Here is a 21,635-nt window from a genome sequence, read left to right as displayed (position 1 = left end):
TTTTTGACAAACCCATGTTGGCTTTTAGTGATAACTTTGTTTGCATCAAGGTGTTCGCTGATTTGTTGTTTGATTATCTTTTCCAGAATCTTCTCAGGTATTGAGGTCAGGCTGATAGGTCTGTAGTTTCCTGGATCTAGTTTTTTCCCTTTTTTGAAGATGGGAACTACATCAGCTCTCTTCCAGTCCTCTGCTAGTTCCCCAGTGCTCCAGGATCTTTGAAAAATATAGTTCAGTGGTTCTGAGATCATGTCTGCCAGTTCCTTGAGAACCTTGGGGTGTAATCCATCTGGTCCTGGTGATTTGAACTCGTCTAGGCTGGACAGGTGTTCACTTACCATTTTCCTGCCTATCTTAACTTGCGTTTCTATTCTGTTTTTTATGGCACTGGTTTGGGTAGGTTGGACTGTTTTTTCCCTTTGTGTAAAGACAGATGCAAAAAATGAGTTAAATAGTTCTGCTTTCTCCCTATTGCTTGTCACCTTCTTGCCACTTTCCCCCACTAATGGACCAATCATTTCCTTAACTTTTTTCTTGTTTTTTATATGTTGAAAGAAGCTTTTTTTGTTATTTTTGACTTTGGTCACAAGCCTTAGTTAATGTTCGCAAGCCTTAGTTCATTTTAGGCAAAGCATGTCATGTAAACCCTACAATTCTCTGTCACTCACCCACGTTATGGAATTAACATACAGGTAGTCCTCATTTAGTGACCATTCAAAGTTACAATGACACTGAAAAAAGTGACTTATGGCCATTTTTCACATTTACGACCTTGGTAGCATCCCCATGATCATGCGATCAAAATTCAGATGCTTGGCAACCGATTCATACTTATGACCGCTGCTGTGTTCCAGGGTCATGTGATCATCTTTTGCAACCTTTTGATAAGCAAAATCAAGGGGGAAGCCAGAGTCACTTAACAACCAAGATACTAACTTATCAACTGCAGAGATTCACTTATCAACAGTGGCAAGGAATGTCGTAAAATGGGGCAAAACTCACTTAACAAATGTCTCACTTTAACAATGGAAACTTTGGGCTCAGTTGTGGTCGTAAGTCGAGGACTACCTGTACTGTAATAATGTATGGATCCTACTTCAGAGTTGCTCTGAGCCTCATGGCTGATGGGCTTTGTAACTCTTCCAGATTGTTCAAAATCTTCCACGCGCACCCTGCATGTTTCCCTTTTCAGGAAAACCTTGAAGTGACTCCATTTCTTATCAAGCCATCCCAGAGAATCACCCATTTAAGACATGCCACGTTCATTAGCATAAACTTGTCAAACAATTAAACCCCAAATAAACTGAAAAAACTCCCTTAAAGAGAGAGAGAGAGAGACAGATTGTCTTCTCCTGCTAATCTGATGTATAAATCTGGCCCACTTAGCAGCCCTAGAGGTAAGCGAAGGAAAAATAGCTAAGTCATCCTGGCAGGATATTCAGATCAGCCTTAGCAGGTAAACAGAAGAGATGGGTGAGAAAAGTTTTACAAGGTTTACCCAGAAAGTCTGCCTTGTGATTTTGGGATATAATAAAACGAAGCTTAAGCGGTCGAGGAGGCGAAGGGAGTCAAGAGCTGTCCAAAGATGAGGGAAAAGATACATTTAGGAGACAAATAAAAAAAAAAGGATGAGGCCCACAGAGTTTGGAGGAATCCAGAGGCAGGCTAGATTAGCACAAAGCAATGTCCCGATTGTTATAGAAACAGGGGTGTCAAACTGGCGGCCTGCGGGCCAGATGTGTCACATGAAGGCCACACTCACCCCGGCTTCCCAAAGGCAAAAAAGTCACGATACTGTACGTCATGTGACGTGATCGAGTTTGACACCTTTGTTCTAGAACATAGATTAGTAAGAGTTGGAAGGGACCTTGGAGGTCTTCTAGTCTAACCCCCTACTTGAGCAGGAGACTCTGTACCATTTCAGACAAATGGTTGTCCAGTCTCTTTTTCAAAGCCTCCAGGAATGGAGCACTCACAACGTCTGAAAGCAAGCTATTCCATTGATTGCTCTCACCGTTAGGAATTTAGTGACCATTCAAAGTTACAACAGCACTAAAAAAGTGACTTAATGCCCCGTTTTTCACACAACCACTTCAGCATCTGCATGATCACCTGATCAAAATTGGGATGCTTGGCAACTGACTCAGATTTATGACGATTGCAGTGTCCCAGGGTCATGTGATCCCCTTTTATGACTTTTGGACAAGCAAAGTCAATGGGAAAGCCAGACTCACTTAACAACTGTGTTACTAATTGAACAACTTAGTTCTAGGTTGCTTCTCTCCTTGGTTGGTTTCCATCCATCGTTCCTTGACTTGCCTTTTCGTACTTTGGAAAATAATTTGACCTCCTGGTCTTTGTAGGAACCCCTCAAATATTGGAACACTGCTGTCATGTCTCCCCTCGTCCTTCATTTCATTAGACTTTTGTGAGATAAGGCCCAGTGTTCAAGTCTGTCAAGATCCTTTTGGATCCTGAGCTTGTCTTGTGGGTGTTGGCTGTTCCTGCCAGTTTAGTGTTTTCTCTGCTTATTCCTAGCTGATCCTCTACTTTGCCATGCTGGGTCATGATAGTCTCTGACAGGGAGTCCTCGACATAGGACCACCAATTTCTGTTGCTAAGCAAGGCCGTTGTTAAGTGAATTTTGACACATTTTATGCCCTTTCTTGCCACACAGTTAAGCGAATCACCGCAGTGAATCATGTGGTCATTAAACAAAGCTGGCCTTCCCCCCCCCCCCCCTTGACTTGGCTTGTCGGAAGCTGGCTGGGAAGTTTAGAAATGGCGATCACGTGACCCCAGGACAGTGCAGCTGTCATAAATACATGTGAATTGCCAAGCCCCCGAACTTTGATCACGTGGGGATGCTGTGACAGTCGGAAATGCGAGGACTGCCCATAGGTCACTTTTTTCAGTGAAGTTGTGACTTTAAAAGGTCACTATACAAACAATTGCAGGTCGAGGATTACCTGTATTGTGTTCTCTCATTGTTGCCCCTATTTTATGATTTGAACGTTTGAGGCTTATGAATAAAGTTGAACTTAGCTGATAGGCTTTAATTTTTGTATTCCCCCCCCATAGTTTTAGGTTTTGCAAATTTTGTAAGGGTTTCTTTGGTTATTTACTTACTGCTTCCATGAAATGGAAGCTAAAGGGTGTAATAAGCAGGCAAACAAACAGAACAATGGCCAAAGGTTTTGCAAAAACTCCCCATTGTTTTATCTCTCTTTGTAATGCACTCTGAAAAACTCCTTATTAATCCTTATCTTCGTTTCCTGAACTCATGCTGAGAAATACCCAGGAAATTCCTTGCCACTCACTTATTTTGGTATAAGGAGATCCTAAGGATAATGCTTTTGGGCTAGGTCAAACAAATGACTCTTTAAATGCTACTCATCTTCCTTGGGAGAAGAAAAAACAAACAAAGGCTTACATAAATCAAGAAAATGCATATGGACTACACAGTGGTGGGATTCAGATAGGTGAACAACCGGTTCTCTGTGTGGATGCCGCTTCCGGAAGTCCATTCTGGGCCTGAGCAACAAAAAATTAGCTAACGGTTGTGCCAAAGTAGTGTGAACTGGCTGAATCCCACCACTGGGACTACAGCAGAGGTCCCCAACGTTTTTGGCACCAGGAACTGGTTCTGTGGAGAGAGGTTTTTCCGCGGATCGGAGGGGGCGTGGTTTTATGTACTGCCTGCATCCTGTGGATGGGGCTTTGCTTGTTTGTGCGGACCGGTTGCTGGCATGCTGCAGCCCGGTACTGGTTCACAAACCGGGGGTTGAGGACCCCTGGACTACAGCAGAGTTTCCCAACCTTTCTGGATTGGCGGCCCAGAGGGGGGAAAGAGGGAATGGTTTTGTGGGAGGAGTGTGCGTGCGCATGTGCATGAGCATGTACTCGTGCAAGTGAGGCCGAGAGCACCCGTGATGCTTGCATGAGGCCTCGAGTGCTCACACAAGTGGGCCGTGAGCACTTGTGACATTTCTGCAAGTGGGGCCGCAAGCGCTTGTGATACTCGTGTGAGAGGGGGGCCAAGCGCACGCAATGCTTGTGTGAGTGGGGCTGTGCAAGCATGTTCGCGCACCGGACAGCCACCCACACGGCCCGGTTGCAAATAGGCCATGGACCAGTAGTGGACTGCAGCCCATGGGTTAGGGATCCCTGGAATACAGGTAGTCCTTGACTTACAACAGCTCGTTTAGTGACTATTCCAAAGATTCAACGGCACCAGAAAAGTGACTTATGCCCTGTTTTTCACACTTACAACCACTTTAGCATCCGCATGGTCACGGGATCAAAATTGGGATGCTTGGCGACTGACTCAGATTTATGACGATTGCAGTGTCCCAGGGTCATGTGATCCCCTTTTATGACTTTCAGACAAGCAAAGTCAATGGGAAAGCCAGATTCGCTTAACAACTGTGTTACTAATTGAACAACTTAGTGCTAGGTTGCGTCTCTCCTTGATTAGTTTCCATCCATTGTTTCTTGTTCCTGCCTTCAGGCGCTTTGGAGAATAGGTTGACCCCCCTGTTCTTTGTGGCAGCCCCTCAAGTATTGGAAGACTGCCATCATATCACCCCTAGTCCTTCTTTTCACTAGACTGGACATACCCAACTCCTGCAACCGTTCTTCATATAGTCTTCATAACAACTATCTCTCTCCTTCCTATCAGTCGTGGTTTGCTCTATCAGTTGTTTGGGATGATTGGGGTCTCCAGAAATTGGCTTGGAGACCTGATGGATACAGGGTCTCCTTTCCAAGCCTAGAGAGCTAAGTTCTAGGTTGGGAGAGGTGGTGGACAAATGGAGTGCAATTTCTGACTGATAGATAAATCTGTGGCTCTGCTCATCTGTCAAAATATTGCTGATTACAGCAGCGCTGGTGGCATTGAGCAAATGCCCTTCCTGGATAGGAAGACATGATCCTCCAGCTGTAAGCCAGAACAGAGACCACGGGGAGAGAAAAACTATACCAATTTACATTTCTCTCCATAGGTGGAAGAAGAATATGGTAACTAAGCTGGAAATAAGTGCCCTAAAATTACCATCTAACCCAGTGTTTCTCAACCTTGGCAACTCTGAGATGGGTGGACTTCAATTCCCATGGCTGGCTGGGGAATTCTAGGAGTCGAAGTCCACCCATCTTAAAATTGCTGAGGTTGCAAAACTCTGTTCTAACCTATTCCTTGCATCGGTGAGAAGACAGAAGGATGAACACATGCAAAATGCCTTGTGTGAGCAAAGAGGAAGGTCAAGGATCGGGCCAAATTATCTTGGAGTTTTCAGCAACAGGGACCCAAATCTGTCAACCAGGATTTGGGTCTGAGTTTGTTTGGGGGTTTTTTTGTTTGTTTGGTAAAACAGGACTGTGTTTACATAGACTACTCAAAGCTGAGTTTTCTCTCCCATCACAGGAAGGGATGAGAGATCATATGAGAGTCTTTATCATGTCTGTATAGAATAGAATAAAAAGGGACGTGGTGGCTCAGTGGGTTAGGACGCTGAGCTTGTTGATCAGATGGTCGGCAGTTTGGCGGGTCAAATCCCGAGTGCCGCGTAGCAGAGTGAGTGCCTGTTACTCGTCCCAGCTTCTGCCAACCTAGCAGTTCGAAAGCACGTAAAAATGCAAGTAGAAAAATAGGGACCACTACGGTGGGAAGGTAACAGCGTTCCGTGCGCCTTTGGCGTCGAGTCATGCCGGCCACATGACCACGGAGACGTCCTCGGACAAGCGCTGGCTCTTCGGCTTTGAAACGGAGATGAGCACCGGCCCCTAGAGTTGGAAACACCTAGCACGCATGTGCGGGGGAACCTTTACCTTTACCTAATAGAATAGAATAGAATAGAATAGAATAGAATAGAATAGAATAGAATAGAATAGAATAGAATAGAATAGAAGAGAAGAGAAGAGAAGAGAAGAGAAGAGAAGAGAAGAGAAGAGAAGAGAAGAGTTGGAAGGTACCTTGGAGGTCTTCTAGTCCAACCCCCTGCTCAGGCAAGAAACCCTACACCATTTCAGACAAATAGTTGTCCAATCTCTTCTTAAAAACTTCCAGTGTTGGAGCATTCACAACTTCTGGAGGCAAGTCGTTCCACTGATTAATTGTTCTAATTAATTAATTAAGCGTAATTAGAAGACATCAGCAATGATGGCTGAAATAGGGACTAACATCTTTTAGGAGCTGGTTAACACAACACACTAAGCCATAACATGTTGGCTTGGATCTTAGCTTATTGTGTAAAGTTTGGAAATGTAGCTTGTGGCATAGTTAGTACATTGTATAAGGCCACAATCAACAGATTATTCAACAAACAATGGATAAGCAAACCATGGTTTAGTGCAAAGTGTGTACCAATTCATTACTTGTGTTTAGACAATACAATTCAATAAAGACATGGTAGATTCATTAAGGCAAATACAGGTAGTCTTACAACTATTTGTTTAGTGATGGTCTGGAGTTACAAAGCCACTGAAAAAAGTGACCTATGACTGTTTTCACATTTATGCCCATTGTAGCATTCCAATGGTCACATAATCAAAATTCAGATGTTTGGCAACTGATTCATATTTATGACGGTTTTACATGTCCCGGGGTCATCAATTTTGGTGACCTTCTGACAAGCAAAGTCAATGGGGAAACCAGATTCACTTAACTATTGCAGTGATTCACTTAAGAACTGTGGCAACAAAGGTCATAAAATGGGCAAAATTCACTTAACAAATGTCTCACTTAGCAACATAAATGTTGGGCTCAATTGTGGTCATAAGTTGAGGACCACCTGTATGCTAAGCTGGGGTTTGTTTGTGGCCTTCCCTTCTTGTTTGTGGGACAAGAATGGGAGAAGCCCGATTTGCTTAACACGCAATTTAACTTAATAACTACAGTGACTCACGTAACAAAATAGGTTGTAAAATTGGCTGTGATTCACTTAACAACTGACTTGCTTAGCAACAGAAACTCTGGTTCCAATTGTGGTCATAAGTTGAGGACTACCTGCATCCACTTGCCTAGCTTATGTTACGCACACTCCAAAAATGGATTACAATTTTGTAACCAGGTTAAGTGTGCAGCCATTAAATAATTATGCCTTGTTTCCAAACATCCAAATTCTGCTTCCTTTTGAAATCAGCCAGCCCAAACTTCACCAAAAAAAAAGGCACTGACCGATGGGCCGAATTTATAAAATGCCGATAAATCAATGTTGCTTTGCCAAAAGATTTTGTTGTCTTTCGTTCTTCTGATTCGCCAATCCAAAGCATTGCAACTTAAACCCTGTCCTTACAAAAACGAAGAGAGAGACATAATAGGAGACTTTGTGATCCTATGTACAGGTGGGGGTGGGTGGGGTGGGAAGAGGCATTGCACTTAATTTCTTAATACATCCATTAGATAGACAACATTCACTTTTCTTTAATATAAATCTCTGCGGAGAGGTATGGGGGAGGGGGCAGCCGGAATATGGAGCTCCTCTATATACACTTCATTTGGTTCAGTTCATCAGCACGGTTGGTTCCTCCTGTGCAACCTGACGTAACAGCCCCAAGTCCTCTCTCTGGTCCTCTTCGGGAGAAGCGTGTAACTTTATAAATACGACTGATCTCCAGCTTTCGAGGTTCTTGCCAAGCTTCTCGTTCAGCATCCGTTTTGTTCTCGGTGTTGCGGGCTGGAAACGAATGTCCTCCAGAAGGAAAATAACTTTGGCATTCCTTGAGGCAAAAAGTCTTGGAGAACAACTACAGGGAAACGCTTGGTGTGACGAACCCCTTTCTGGACCCCCTCCCCCCTTGAAGGAAGCCACAGCTGCTGCTGTCTTTGGAATCTTCTAATCTTCTTTCTAGGCTGAGCAGGATCTATTTGGGATCAGGCTCAGCAAGCTACTCGGGCTTTGCTGCAGCAGCCTCACGATCTCATTCTGGTCAGGCAGGACTTTGTGGAAAAAGAATTTCCAAGTTGCTAAAGGCACAGGGGACTGGATAGAGTATCACCAGGCTTGTAACGGACACTGTGGGGAAAAAAAACAAAGAAGGTTACAGAGATTAGAATATGAGGAAGTGTCTTAGGTCAGGAGAGAATCTAATCAAACTAATTGAGGAGAGAAGCAACCTGGAATTAAGGAGAAAGTTCCTAACAGTGAGGACAATTAACCAGTGGAACAGCTTGCCTCCAGAAGTCGTGGGTGCTTCATCACTGGAGGTTTTTAAGAAGAGACTGGACAGTCGCTTGTCTGAAATGGTACTGTTGTGATTCAGGGTCAGCCTGTGGGTTCGGCAGTTGGGTCGGAGGACTCAGAGGAGGAGGAGGGTGGTGTTGAAGACCTTGCTGAGGGGGTTGAAGATCTTGCTGATGAGAGCCCTCAGCCAGGCCCCTCCCACTTGGTTACCACGGAGACCCAGCTGTGTGAGCCTGACAGCGTGGATGAAGATGACCCACAGCTGGCCCTGTTCAAGGACGCCCGACGCAGGAGGCAGTCAATTAGGAGTAAACAGAGGAAGGCAATGGGGCTTCTCGGAAGGAGGCAGAGAGAAGCCACGCCCTGAACTCTATATAAGGGGAATGTGTGGGGAGGGCTGGTTTGCTGAAGGCAACCGCTTGGATAGTTCGTGTTTCTTAAAGCTCCTGTTTCTTGGTTCGTGTCTTGTTTGTTTTTGTAGCTATAAATTTGGCAGGCGTAATTCCAGCCTCTTGCCGTTTGTAAAGGGGTTGTCCCTGCCTTTTCTGCAGGGCTGGTAGCAGGCTGGTACAGAACAGGTACAGGGTCTCCCGCTTGAGAAGAGGGCTGGACTAGAAGACCTCCAAGTTCCCTTCCAGCTCTGTTCTGATTGATTCCAACTGATTTGAGGATGGACAGACTAAGGCCTTTGCGGGTGCTTGTAACTCATCAAACATTCTCTGAATTGACTGTGTTCCCCTCATTTTGAGGCAGGAAAGACAACACTGAACTATAAGATCTAACATAATACTGGTCGTCCTCGATGTACGACCACAATTGAGCCCAAATGTTCTGTTGCTAAGCAAGTTTTTAAGTGAACTTTGCGCCCTTTTATGACTTTTTTTCCCAAGCAAATCACTGCATTTGTTAAGTGACTTGTGCGCTGGTTAAGCGAATCAGGTTTCCCCTCATCGACTTTGCTTATCGGAAGCTGGCTGGGAAGGTTATAAACGGTGATCCCAAAGGTGCTTTTTCATGAGGCAACTGGACTTTCTTTTTTTTCTCTTTGAAGATATTTCGCTTCTCATCTGAGAAGCTTCTTTAGCTTTGTCTGGATGATGGGAAGAAGCTGAAGAAGCTTCTCGGATGAGAAGTGAAACGTCTTCAAAGAGGGGAAAAAAGCAAAATCTAGTGGCCTCGTGAAAAAAACACCTTACGGACAGCCAGAGGGCAAAGTTCACTTAACAAGTCACTGAGAATCTCCACAGATGTTGGAAATGGTGAACACATGACCCTGGGATACTGCAACCCTTGTGCAGATAGTCCTCGACTTACAACGTAAAACATATAAGGAACGGCTGCTGGAATTGGGTATGTCTAGTAGTTTAATGAAGAGAAGGATGAGCGGGGAACATGATAGCAGTCTTCCAATATCTCAGGGGCTGCCCCAAAGAAGAGGGAGTCAAGCTATTCTCCAAAGCGCCCGAAGGCAGGACAAGAAGTAATGGAGGGAAACTCGTCAAGGAGAGAAGCAACCTAGAACTAAGGAGAAACTTCCTGACAGTGAGAACAATTAACCAGTGGAACAACCTGCCTCCAGAAGCTGTGAATGCTCCAAGACTGGAAGTTTTTAAGAAGAGACTGGTCAGCCATTTGCCTGAAATGGTATAGGGCAGTGATGGCGAACCTTTTAGAGACCGAGTGCCCAAACTGCAACCCAAAACCCACTTATGTATTGCCGGGTGCCGGGTGGGCGTGGCCCATTGGGTGGGCGTGGCTGCGATGGTAACTGGAGACTGGGTGGGATTAAAAAGTTCAATCAATCAATTCCAACTTTTCAAGATCTTTTTTTCCCCACAAGAAGTTGAAATTGATTGATTGAAACTTTTTTTTTTGCACACAGCAGCAGAGGCCCAAAGCGAAAAGGTTCTATAAAACCCAGCTGAAGGCCTAGGACAGGGGCAATGGCGCGTGTGCCCACAGAGAGGGCTCTGCGTGCCACCTGTGGCACGCGTGCCATAGGTTCGCCACCACGGGTATAGGGTTTCCTGCTTGAGCAGGGGGTTGGACTAGATGGCCTCCAAGGTCCCTTCCAAATTTACTATTGTGATTATGATTATGAGCCCCCAATTTGAGACATTTATTAAGTGAATTTCCCCCCATTTTATGACCTTTCTCCCACAGCGGTTAAGTGAATCACTGCAGCTGTTAAGTTAGTAACATGTTTGTTAAATGAATCTGGCTTCCGCACCATTGACGTTGCTTGTCGGAAGCTCACCAAAAGATGACCACAGGACCCCGGGACGCTACAACCGTCATAAATATGAGTCAGTTGCCAAGCGCCTGGATTTTGATCACACGACCATGGGGATGCTACAGTGATCAAGAGTGTGAAAAACGGTCACCAGTCCCTTTTTCCCAGAGCTTTTGTAACTTTGAACAGTCACAAAATGAACGGTTGTAAGCCAAGGACTATCTGTAAGGCAAGAATTTGCCTCTTTTTCCCTCTTCATCTTTCGGTCCCATGTTGTGCCGTTGCATTATTTTTTTTACCTTGTCAACCGGCGTGCAGAGATCTAACTCTGAGCTGACCGAAAGCCTATCTGGTGAACATCAAAGCAGAAATGCCCAAATGTTGACCGCCATCAAGATAATGACCTTTTTTTTAAAAAAAAAAAAAAAGCTGAATTTTCTTCCCTGCTGAATTTTCTTCCCTGCTACTCAGGATTGCCAGCAAAGCGCAGCAAGTCGCGTCTTGCTAGGTTTTGATGAAGGAAAACGCTTCCTGAATCGAGGCAGGCTTGTTTCAACAAGCCACCATCAAAGTGAACGGGTGGCGCAGAAAGCATCATCTATCAAGGGCAAAGTTAGGGTTGAATGCATGCTAGATGAATCAGCAGGGCTTTCTAAGGAAATGAGCTCCTCCTGGAGTCTGGATGCGCATGACTGCCTGACTGATGGAGATAGGCAGGTTAGAGGTTTCTAGTGCTCCATCCATTGGGTGAAAATATTGGATATTGCATTTACTGGATATATTACCGAGCCACCCAGAATCTACAGTTTTGGGTCTGTGAGTCAGCGTCGAGTCCTGACAACTGCCTGGATGACTTCCTGTGATTTGCTTGCCAAGGTTTTTCCGAAGCGGTTTGCCATTGCTTGTTTTCTAGGGCTGAGAGAGTTGGACTGGCTCAAAGTCACCCAGCTGGCTTGGTGCCTAAGGCAGGACTAGAACTCGGAGTCTGTCAGATTCTAAACTGGTGCCTAAAACCACTAATCCAAATGTTATCTTTCTTTCCCTCTTCACATCCATATCCGTATTCTGTGGAGTCCTTGGTGCTCTCTGAGCTTGGTGGTTTTCTTGCAGACGTTTCATTACCCAACTAGGTAAGGCAATCAGTGCTAAGCGACCCCATAGTTCAGTAATCCCCCAACCTTTGCGGCTCCGTGGCCCGGCTGGCGGCGGGGGAAAGGAGAACCAGGCCTTATGAGCGGTGAGCCCGTGGGTGCATGCAGCTTGACTCACGTGACTGGCGGACCAGCATCCACACACATGCACACGCAGCTCGACTAGTTGAGCTGTGTGGACACCGGCCCTCTCCCCCCCAGTCGTGTGAGGTGCAATGTGCAAGCTGTGAGCACAGGAGTGCATGCCAGCCCACCATTTATGCTAGTCCAGCTGTGTGTGTGCATGCGCACTGCCCTGCCACTCCCACAGCCCGGTTTCAAATAGACCGTGGTCTGGCAGTGAGACACAGCCCAGGGCTTGGGAACCCCTGCCATAGTTCAGCTTTGAACTACAAATGTAAAAAAGATGTTGAGACTCTAGAAAGCGTACAGAGAAGAGCCACAAAGATGATTAGGGGACTGGAGGCTAAAACATATAAGGAATGATTGCTGGAATTGGGTATGTCTAGTTTAATGAAGAGGAGGGGGGACATGATAGCAGCCTTCCAATATCTCAGGGGCTGCCCCAAAGAAGAGGGAGTCAAGCTATTCTCCAAAGCAGGGCAAGAAGCAACGGATGGAAACTAACCAAAGAGAGAAGCAACCTAGAAGTAAGGAGAAACTTCCTGACAGAACAATTAACCAGTGGAACAACCTGCCTCCAGAAGCGGTGAATGCTCCAACACTGGAAGTTTTTAAGAAGAGACTGGACAGCCACTTGTCTGAAATGGTATAGGGTTTCCTGCCTTAGCAGGGGGTTGGACTAGATGACCTTCAAGGTCCCTTCCAACTTCTTCTTCTTCTTCTTCTTCATCCTCATCCTCATCCTCATCATTATCATCATCATCCTTATTATTATTATTATTATTATTATTATTATTATTATTATTATTATTATTTCGCTTCTATCCAGATCCATATTGATGTCCAAAACCCCAGTGCGAATAATGAGTCTTGGGAAGAGAATATGTTCAGTTTTACTACTCAAATCACATTTCTACTCTCCCAAGTATTGGAGGAGACAGGATGCCCAGATAACCAAATTACCCAGGATAGAGAAAAATCCATGTTTCTGAAGAAACAAATTCTCAAGATTATTGGTCACACTGCTGTAACTGAACCTCTACTCTTTTTTTTTTGGTTAATGTGTGCTGCTTCTTTCAGCAAGGAAGAAACCATAATTCAATCAAGGATGTATATGTAAATAAAAATAAAAAAATGAGCAGAGGTTCAGTTGTATCACTGTGGCCAAAGCTTCTGAGAACTTTTTCACAAATATGGATTTTTCCTATCCTGGGTAATATATATGTACAGGTAAACCTCAACTTACAACCATAATTGAGCCCCAAATTTTTTGTTGCTACGTGAGAAATTTGTTAAATGAGTTTTGCCCCATTTTATGACGTTTCTTGCCACGATTTTTAAGTGAATCACTGCAGCTGTTAAGTTAGTAACACGGATTTTAAATGAATCTGGCTTCCCCATGGACTTTGCTTGTCAGAAGGTCGCAAAAGGGGATCACATGACCCTGGGATTGTCATAAATATGAGTCAATTGACAAGCATCCAAATGTAAATCACATGGCCATGGGGAAGCTGTAACGGTCGGAAGTGTGAAAAATGGTCATAAGTCACTTTTTTCTGTGTCGTTGTAACTTCGAACAGTCACTAAGCAAACTGCTGTAAGTCCTTAATTTATGGCTATAATTGAGCCTGGCGGTTAGGTTCCTAAGTTGTGATGGTCATAAAGCGGGCCACTACCCCCACTGATTTTGCTTGTTGGAAGCTGGCTGTAAAGGTTGCAAATGGTGCTCATATGACCCATGACGCTGCAACTGTTGTAAATTCACACTGGTTGCCAAGTACCCAAATTTTGATCATCTGACCGTGAGGATGCTGCAATCGTCATATGTAGGAGGACTGGTTGAAATTCACTTTTTTCAGTGCCATTGTAACTTCGAATGTTCACTAAACGTAACGGTTGTAAATTGAGGACTACCTGTATATTGTCCATGGATACAATGACTTAAGAAAATATTGATCTGAAGCCTCTGTCATTTGTGCAGAACCTAGTTTGAGAGGTTCACAAAGGCCTCCTCACTGGATTCCTGAATTTTTAACCCATGTCTGGTAGTACTGGACTTGTACAGATAGTCCTCAACTTACAACCATTTGTTTAGTGACTGTCCAAAGTTACAAGCACTGAAAAAGACTACTTTTTACACTTACGACCATTGCAGCATCCTCACGGTCATGTGATCGAATTTGGGATGCTTGGCAACTGGCGTGTACTTATGACGGTTGCAATGTCCCAGAGTTAAAGTCAATTGGAAAACCAGGTTCACTTTACAACCATGTTACTACCGTAACTTAACAACTGCAGTGATTCGCTTGACAAATAGGGCAAGAAAAGGTCACAGAATGGGGCAAAGCTCACTGAACAATAGAAAGGTTGGGCTCAGCTGTGGTTGTAAGTTGAGGACTACCTGTATCAGAATTCAGAAGTGCATTCCAAACGTTGGTGAACACACCCCATTATTACGATATTTGGCACAAGTCTCTCAAAGAGGGGAAAAAAAACCCACATGCCAGCTTATCTGTTGAGAAGTTCAAGGTTTTCTCTTCTAACTATCTAACGATCGATAGAGGCCACATATTTCCCACAGTCTGCAAAGATGCTTTTGAAAAATGAAAGAAAGGAAGAACAGAGGCTTTTTAAAAATCTGCTCTGGAACGATTTTTCATCGCAAAAAAAGAGAGCGGACAGGTTTACACAAAAAGGACTCTCGGGTTTATTTCTCATAGAGATGCTAAAGTGCTACAATATCAAGAAGTGTAAAAACCAGGATGTCCCAAAGATGCTTTTTCACGAGGCAACTGGACTTCCTTGTTTTTCTTTGAAGACGTTTCGCTTCTCATCCCAGAAGCTTCTTCAGCTCTGACTGGATGGTGGGGAATGGAAGGATTTATACTCCTTGCAGACAGCTGGTCATTTGCATTCTTTTACAGCAGGGGTCCCCAACTTTTTGGGCTCCAGGGACCGGTTCCGTGGAAGGAGGTTTTTCTGCGTACCAGAGAGGGCGTGGTTTTGTGTGCTGCCTGCATCCTGTGGACGGGGCTTTGCTTGTTTATGGAGCCCATTTTCTGGCATGCCAAGGCCCGGTGCCGGTCCACGAACCAGAGGTTGTTTTAGAGAGTCATTGAGGCCACTTGGAGTTTTATCTGTGAACCCTTGGTTGTAGACATTGTCCTTTCAGCAGTTCCAAGAGGGCTCCACATCCACTTGCATTACTCAGGTGATGCTCAAGACACAGAGAAGCCTCCAAGTGGCCTCAACGACTCTCTAAAAGATCAACCCAAATTCTCCTTACAACTAGTCCTTGCACTTTTATAGCCATGTGATCAAAATTTGGGCGCATGACAATTGTTATCACCATTTACGACCTTCGCAGCCAACTTCCATCAAGCAAAGTCAATAGAGGAAGCCAGATTCGTTTAACGACCATGCCCAATTCACTTAACGACTGCAGCGATTCGTTTAACAATGGTGGGAAAAATAGATGTAAAATTGGGCAGGTGACTCAGTTAACAACTTAACAACCACCTCGTTTAGCAACTGAAATTACTGATCCCAATTGTGGTCGTAGGTCAAGGCCTGCCTTTTATTAATTTTCCCCAATAACATTAAATCTGTTTACCTGTTTATTGGAAGACATGTTGGTTAATGAACTGAGGCTGCTGGTATCCGTGACCACCATCGCTGAAGGGAACCGTGATGCGTGAGAATACTGAGGAGGTTCTTGCTTGTGAGCGTACACTATGGAAAAAGGTCAACAGTCATTCTTTAGTGTGTATGTGTGTTTGTGTGTGAAAGTGAGTGACAGAGGGAGAGAGAGAGAGAGATGGAAGAGAAAGAATGACAACAATTTTAGAGTACAGCCATAAATTGCTCTCCCACTGAATATCTTATTTCCAAGCATCACAGAACCAAATTGCCAGAACCTTCAAGGGGTAAATCAGCAACTTTTAAAAGCTTCAACTTATTTATGGCTGGCTGAGGAATTCTGGGAGTTGAAGTCCACAAGTCATAAAGTTGCCAAATTTGGACACCCTGTCCTAATCCATTAAATGCTGAATATCCTACCAAAGGAATTTTTCCTTCCTTTCTACCTAGGGATTTCTACCTGGGCATGGGGGCGGGGGGACTAGATTAGAAGACCTCCAATGTCCCTTCCCATTCTATAACTCTGTAATCTTAAGTCCAACCTCAGAGGCCTTCGTGCTGATAAAAGAGCTAAGCAGGAGTCAGATCAGGAATAAAGCCACTTTTATTAAGACTAAAACATTTGAAGAACAGTTGCAGGAATTTCATATCTCTAGTTTAATTAAAAGAAGGACTAGCGGTGACATTAGCAGTCTCTCAATATCTCAGGGGTTGCCAGAAAGAAGAGGGAGTCAAGCTATTCTCCAGTGCACCTGAAGGCAGGACAAGAAGCCACGGATGGAAGCTAATCAAGGAGAGAAGCAACCTAGAACTAAGGAGAAACTTCCTGACAGTGAGAATCGGCGGAATGGCTTGCCTTCAGAAGTTGTGAGTGCTGGAAGTTTTTAAGAAATGATTGGACAGCCATTTATCTGGAATGATATAGGAATTTCCTGCTAGAGCGGGGTGTTGGACTAGAAGATCTCCAGGTTAACTCTGTTATTCTGTGATTTTGAGGACAGGTTCTCTCCAATAATCCAGGTTGGCATCCTTGAAATTCCCACACTTCTTTGCAACTGACCTCTGATGTTAGGCTCAGAAACAGTGATTGTTCTGAAAAAGTTTTTGTAAACTTGGGGGGGCTAAATAAGACCTGGAATCTGAGTCCCCTTGGTTTAAGTCCACTGCTCCGATCTAGCCTTCATCAAGCCCTTCCTGCACAGATATTTTGGACTACAACTCCCATCCCCATCTCAAAAGAATACAGTTGGTTGTATTCAGACATACAATCTAGGTTGAAGAAAACTGCCATTTCCTGCTGTGTTTATCTCCCCATATTCTTGCCCCACTGCTAGGATTTAACTTATGGTTTAAGACAGGGGTGTCAAACTCAATTTCATTGAGGGCCGCATCAGCATTTCGGTTGCCCTCAAGGGGCCGGGTGGGTATGGCCAGGGTGGGCGCAGCCTACTGGGTGGGCGTGGCTAGAGTGTGTATGGCCTACTGGGTGGGCATGGCCAGCTCTACATCGTTTGCATCAAGGGTGCCTATGGGGGCCTGGGCAGGAGTGGGACAGATCTGAGGGTCTCTGGCAGAAGGAGGGTCTCTGGGCCAGGGCCAAGGCAGTGGGGGCCGTTCCCTCACTGTTTCCAGGATGGCTTCATGGGCCACATGAAACCACTTCGTGGGCCGGATCTGGCCCTCGGGCCTTGTGTTTGACATGTCTGGTTTAAGACATCAAGTATAACTAAAGTACTCAAGAATACTTTGCTAACTGAATTTTTTTTTCTCCAGATAAAGAAGAAATTATGAGGAACTAAATATTGCAAGAAAGAGACGTGGTGGCTCAGTGGGTTAGGATGCTAAGCTTGTCGATCAGAAGGTCGGCAGTTTGGCGGGTCGAATCCCAAGTGCCACGTAGCAGAGTGAGCGCCTGTTACTCGTCCCAGCTTCTGCCAACCTAGCAGTTCGAAAGCACATAAAAATGCAAGTAGAAAAATAGGGACCACTACGGTGGGAAGGTAACAGCGTTCCGTGCGCCTTTGGCATCTAGTCATGCCGGCCACATAACCACGGAGACATCCTCGAACAAGCGCTGGCTCTTTGGCTTTGAAACAGAGATGAACACCGGCCCCTAGAGTTGGAAACAACTAGCACGCATGTGCGGGGGAACCTTTACTGTTACCTAAATATTGCAAAATGCTGGTCCAAAATGCTCTTAGCTTACAAGCAGTCTTTTTCTCATAAATAGATGTTTGAAAAAGCAATTAAACCAACACTGCCTGTGCATGAGAAAAAGGACTACAGGTACATGAGAAAAATAGATGAGGTTTGGATTGTACAGTTGCAATTATACCCTGATTGAGACAGGGACAAATATCTTGTTGTATTTATGGCCTCTGTTACTGTCGCTTCTCCCAGCTTCTGTTCTTCTGTCTCAGTCAATACCCCAAAAGATCCTTACTGTGTGAATTCTGCAGCTGTGTCACCGCCGCCATGAACGGCTGTTGAGCCATCGGATTGGTTGACTGCTGCATGATTGACTGCTGGTGTGGGCTGTGCAGCTGTTGGGAGAACTGGACCGGTTGTAGGGCTACGCTGTTGATAACGGGGACGCTCTGGGCCTGCGAACTGTTTAGGCCTGAAAGAGAGAGAGATAATCTGAGGCCTTTGATTACAACGCTCTACAAGGTCTTTAGATTTCTTTCCCCTGTAACACCCACAGCCTCTCTACAATTTCCAAGATGAAAATTCACAACTCTTTCCATAGTCTGGAACCTGATTTTCCAAGGCATTGTGTGATTGTCTTTTTGTTTGTTAAAGATGTTGGGTTGCTTCTGGCTAAAGATAATTAAAAGACAATCTCTCCCGCATTGGTTAACCGAGAGCCCTCTTTGAAGTTATGACAGCAATGAAAAAGTAACTGTCCTCACATTTACAACCATTGCAGCCACCCCATGGTCATAGGATTGTGATTTGTGACCTTCACTACTGGCTTCTGACAGGCAAAGTCAGTGGGGAAGTCAAGTATTTTCTTTCTTTCTTTCTTTCTTTCTTTCTTTCTTTCTTTCTTTCTTTCTTTCTTTCTTTCTTTCTTTCTTTCTTTCTTTCTCTTTCTTTCTTTCCTCCTTCCTTCCCCCCTCCCTCCCTCCCTCCTTTCTTTCTTTCTTTCTTTCTTTCTTTCTTTCTTTCTTTCTTTCTTTCTTTCTTTCTTTCTTTCTTTCTTTTTTCTTTCTTTCTTTCTTTCTTTCTTTCTTTCTTTCTTTCTTCTTTTTTCAGTCTCTCTCCCCCCCCCTCCCTCCCTCCCTCTCTCTCTCTCTCTCTCTCTCTTTCTTTCTTTTTCTTTCTTTCTTTCTTTCTTTCTTTCTTTCTTTCTTTCTTTCTTTCTTTCTCTTTCTTTCTTTCTCTTTCTTTCTTTCTTTCTCTTTCTTTCTCTCCTCCTTCCTTCCCCCCTCCCTCCCTCCCTTCTTTCTTTCTTTCTTTCTTTCTTTCTTTCTTTCTTTCTTTCTTTCTTTCTTTCTTTCTTTCTTTCTTTCTTTCTTTCTCCCTTTCTTTTTCTTTCTCTCTCTCTCTTTTTTTCTTTCTTCTTTTTTCGGTCTCTCTCTCTCCCCTCCCTCCCTCCCTCCCTCCCTCCCTCCCTCCCTCCCTCCCTCCTTCTTTCTTTCTTTCTTTCTTTCTTAATCTTCACAAAGCCTCTTCGGATCTCATCGCTAATTCATTTTTTAATCTCATTTTTCCTTTTTGTTTTCACAGTGCACCAAAATCAATATTTCTCTCTCTCTCTTAATATTTACTGAGCAACTGGAGGCCAGCACCAATGGAAGTCAGTGCCATGCTACAACAATTGCAAGAAGAAGAAAGGAAGAGATAGTAAATATTCTGCAAAGTCTCTCAGACAGGTTCCTGCCCTTTTGGACTCTGTAAAACTCCTTGTTTCCTGATGGTGCTATACAAGGAAAGAGGTAATCAGGAACAATTCTAAGAACAAAAAGACGTTTGTGTAACTCATTAAGCACTTACTCTGTGTGATAGCCATGACTCCTGATAAAGGCGTCATAATGAGATTCTGGGATTGTTGTGGGGCGTGATGGGAAAAGCTGTGGATGTTGGTGAGGGTACTGACTGGCGGAAGCCCACCGCCAGAAACTGTAATCTGTCAAGGGAAAAAAGAACAAAAAGTCAGAATTTAGGAATGGACCATTAACAGTGCAATATTATCAACCCATTGTAACAGTGTGCCAAAACAGAGCCTATAATGATTTCGCTGCCTTCCTGGCAGCGACAAATGAAAAATTATATTTCTAACTTAGATCTATGTTTGTAAACTTACTGGTAAGATTTCAAATTTTATATTCTGTGTCTTATATTTTACCCCTGTGTTCCTTTTTACTGGTATATGATGTGAAAGTGCCATACAATAAATAAATGAATAATAAAAAAAACAATATTATCCATCTTGTGCCACTCTTGTTAATGCAGAGTAGCAAGAAACAAACTTTTTTAAATCAACAAGTATTTGATTTATTCATCCAAAATTTTCGGAGTGTGCCCGTGGGCCTCAGATCATACAGACAACTGTGCAGTGTAATCTTTGCCCTATTTACAGGAAGTCCTCGACTTACAACACTTCATTTAGTGATTACTCGAAGTTACAACGGCACTGAAAAAGTGACTGATGGCCGTTTTTCATACTTACGACCATTGCAGCATCCTCTTGGTCGTGTCATCAAAATTCGGATGCTTGGCAACTGACTCATACTTACGATGAGACAATGGGAGAAGCCGGCTTCATTTAACAACCATGAGATTCACTTAAGGACCGTGGTGATGACCACAGCAAAAAAAGGTCTTAAAATTGGGCACGCCTTAGTAAGAATTGTTTTGCTTAGTGGCTAAAGTTCTGGTCCCAAGTGTGGTGGTAAGTCAAAGGCTACCCGTAGATCAGGGGTCCCCAAACTTGATAACCTTGAGACTTGTGGACTTCAACTCCCAGCATTCCCTAGCCAGCATGGCTGGCTGAGGAACTCTGAGGGTTGAAGTCCACGGGTCTTAAATTTGGAGATCCCTACTGTAGGTGAAAAAGGCCATCCAAACATGGCTCGCATTTTGCTTTAATTGAAACCCACCACGATATTTTGCTAAGCACGATTCTAAATTCCTTTAACTTTGTAATTCCTACAGAGGTTTCACTTGAGAAAAAAAAGACTGTCTTGAAAATATGCCTCACATTTCATTTAAGTGGGATGGTGGTGGCGGGAATCCTTGGCAACTGGCTGTCTGGAGGCCCAGCTGACCCTGGCTTCAAGAGTCAACAAATGACTTTCTGGATGGAAGGCCAGGCTGTCTCAGTCAAGAACTATGCATCCCCAACCAGGCAGAGAATAAAAAAGGAAGGCCATAAAAACCATCTAGTGTGACATGAATCAGTCAAGCTAGGCCAAGAAAAATAACCCCACCAGATGAATTGCTAAAATATCCTGAGTCTGCTGCCACTGAGGGCTGGCAGAGCCCAGACAAAGAAGGAGGAAACAGATACATTACAGGGAGTCCTCAACTTACTACCACTCATTTAGTGACCATTCATAGTTACAACGGCACTAATACTACCATTCGTTGAGTGACCGTTCAAAGTTACAATGGCATTGATGCAACCATTTGTTTACTGAGCGTTCGAAGTTAGGACGGCTCTGAAAAAAGTGACTTATGACCAGTTTTCACACTTAACGACCGTTGCAGCATCCCCATGGTCATGTGATCAAAATTTAGATGTTTGGCAACTGGCATGGATTTATTATGACAGTTGTGCTGTCCCGGGGTCATTTGATCTCCATTTGTGACCTTCCCAGCTGGCTTCCGACAAGCAAAGTCAATGGGAGAAGCCAGATTCGTTTAACGACCACCTGATTCACTTAACAAATTCAGTGATTTGCTTAACAACTGTGGCAAAAAAAGAATGTAAAATGGGACAGCACTCACTTAACAACTGCTTTGCTTAGCAATGGAAATTTGGGGTTGAGGGGTGTTGGTATGTCATACAAAAGAGTTTTAAAAAATATAGATAGATAGACTTCAGATGAAGAGATAGATCAGGGGTCTTCAAGCTTGGCCCTTTTATGACTTGTGGACTTCAACTCCCAGAATTGCTTAGCCAGAGTGCCTGGCTGAGGAGTTCTGGGAGTTGAAGTCCACAAGTCATAAAAGGGCCAAGTTTGAAGACCCCTGAGATAGATGTTTGAAATTGACTGTATTTTGCCAAGTGTGTTCACAGGAAAGGTTTTTAGGCCATCAGAGCATTGATTGTCCTTGTTGTCGATTCTAGCAATCTGGCAC

General features: G+C 44.2%; 1 protein-coding gene across 2 annotated transcripts in view; it reads right to left on the bottom strand.

Moving 5' to 3' along the window:
* Positions 1-7,991: 7,991 nt before the first annotated feature.
* The window catches only part of HNF1B (HNF1 homeobox B), a gene marked incomplete at both ends in the record, with an annotated part of 97,014 nt that continues 83,370 nt past the window's right edge, over positions 7,992-21,635 (bottom strand). For both annotated transcript variants that reach the window (XM_081346599.1, XM_081346600.1), the window contains 4 exons: positions 7,992-8,012; positions 15,301-15,419; positions 17,770-17,946; positions 19,326-19,458. In XM_081346599.1, coding sequence (XP_081202725.1) covers positions 7,992-8,012; positions 15,301-15,419; positions 17,770-17,946; positions 19,326-19,458 — 450 coding nt within the window. The remainder of the gene's footprint in view (positions 8,013-15,300; positions 15,420-17,769; positions 17,947-19,325; positions 19,459-21,635) is intronic.

Source organism: Vipera berus, assembly GCF_964194415.1.
Source record: "Vipera berus genome assembly, chromosome: 1".
Lineage (NCBI taxonomy): Eukaryota > Metazoa > Chordata > Lepidosauria > Squamata > Viperidae > Vipera > Vipera berus.
The sequence above is the reverse complement of the archived record's forward strand: the minus strand, read 5'-3'. Positions and strand labels throughout refer to the sequence as shown.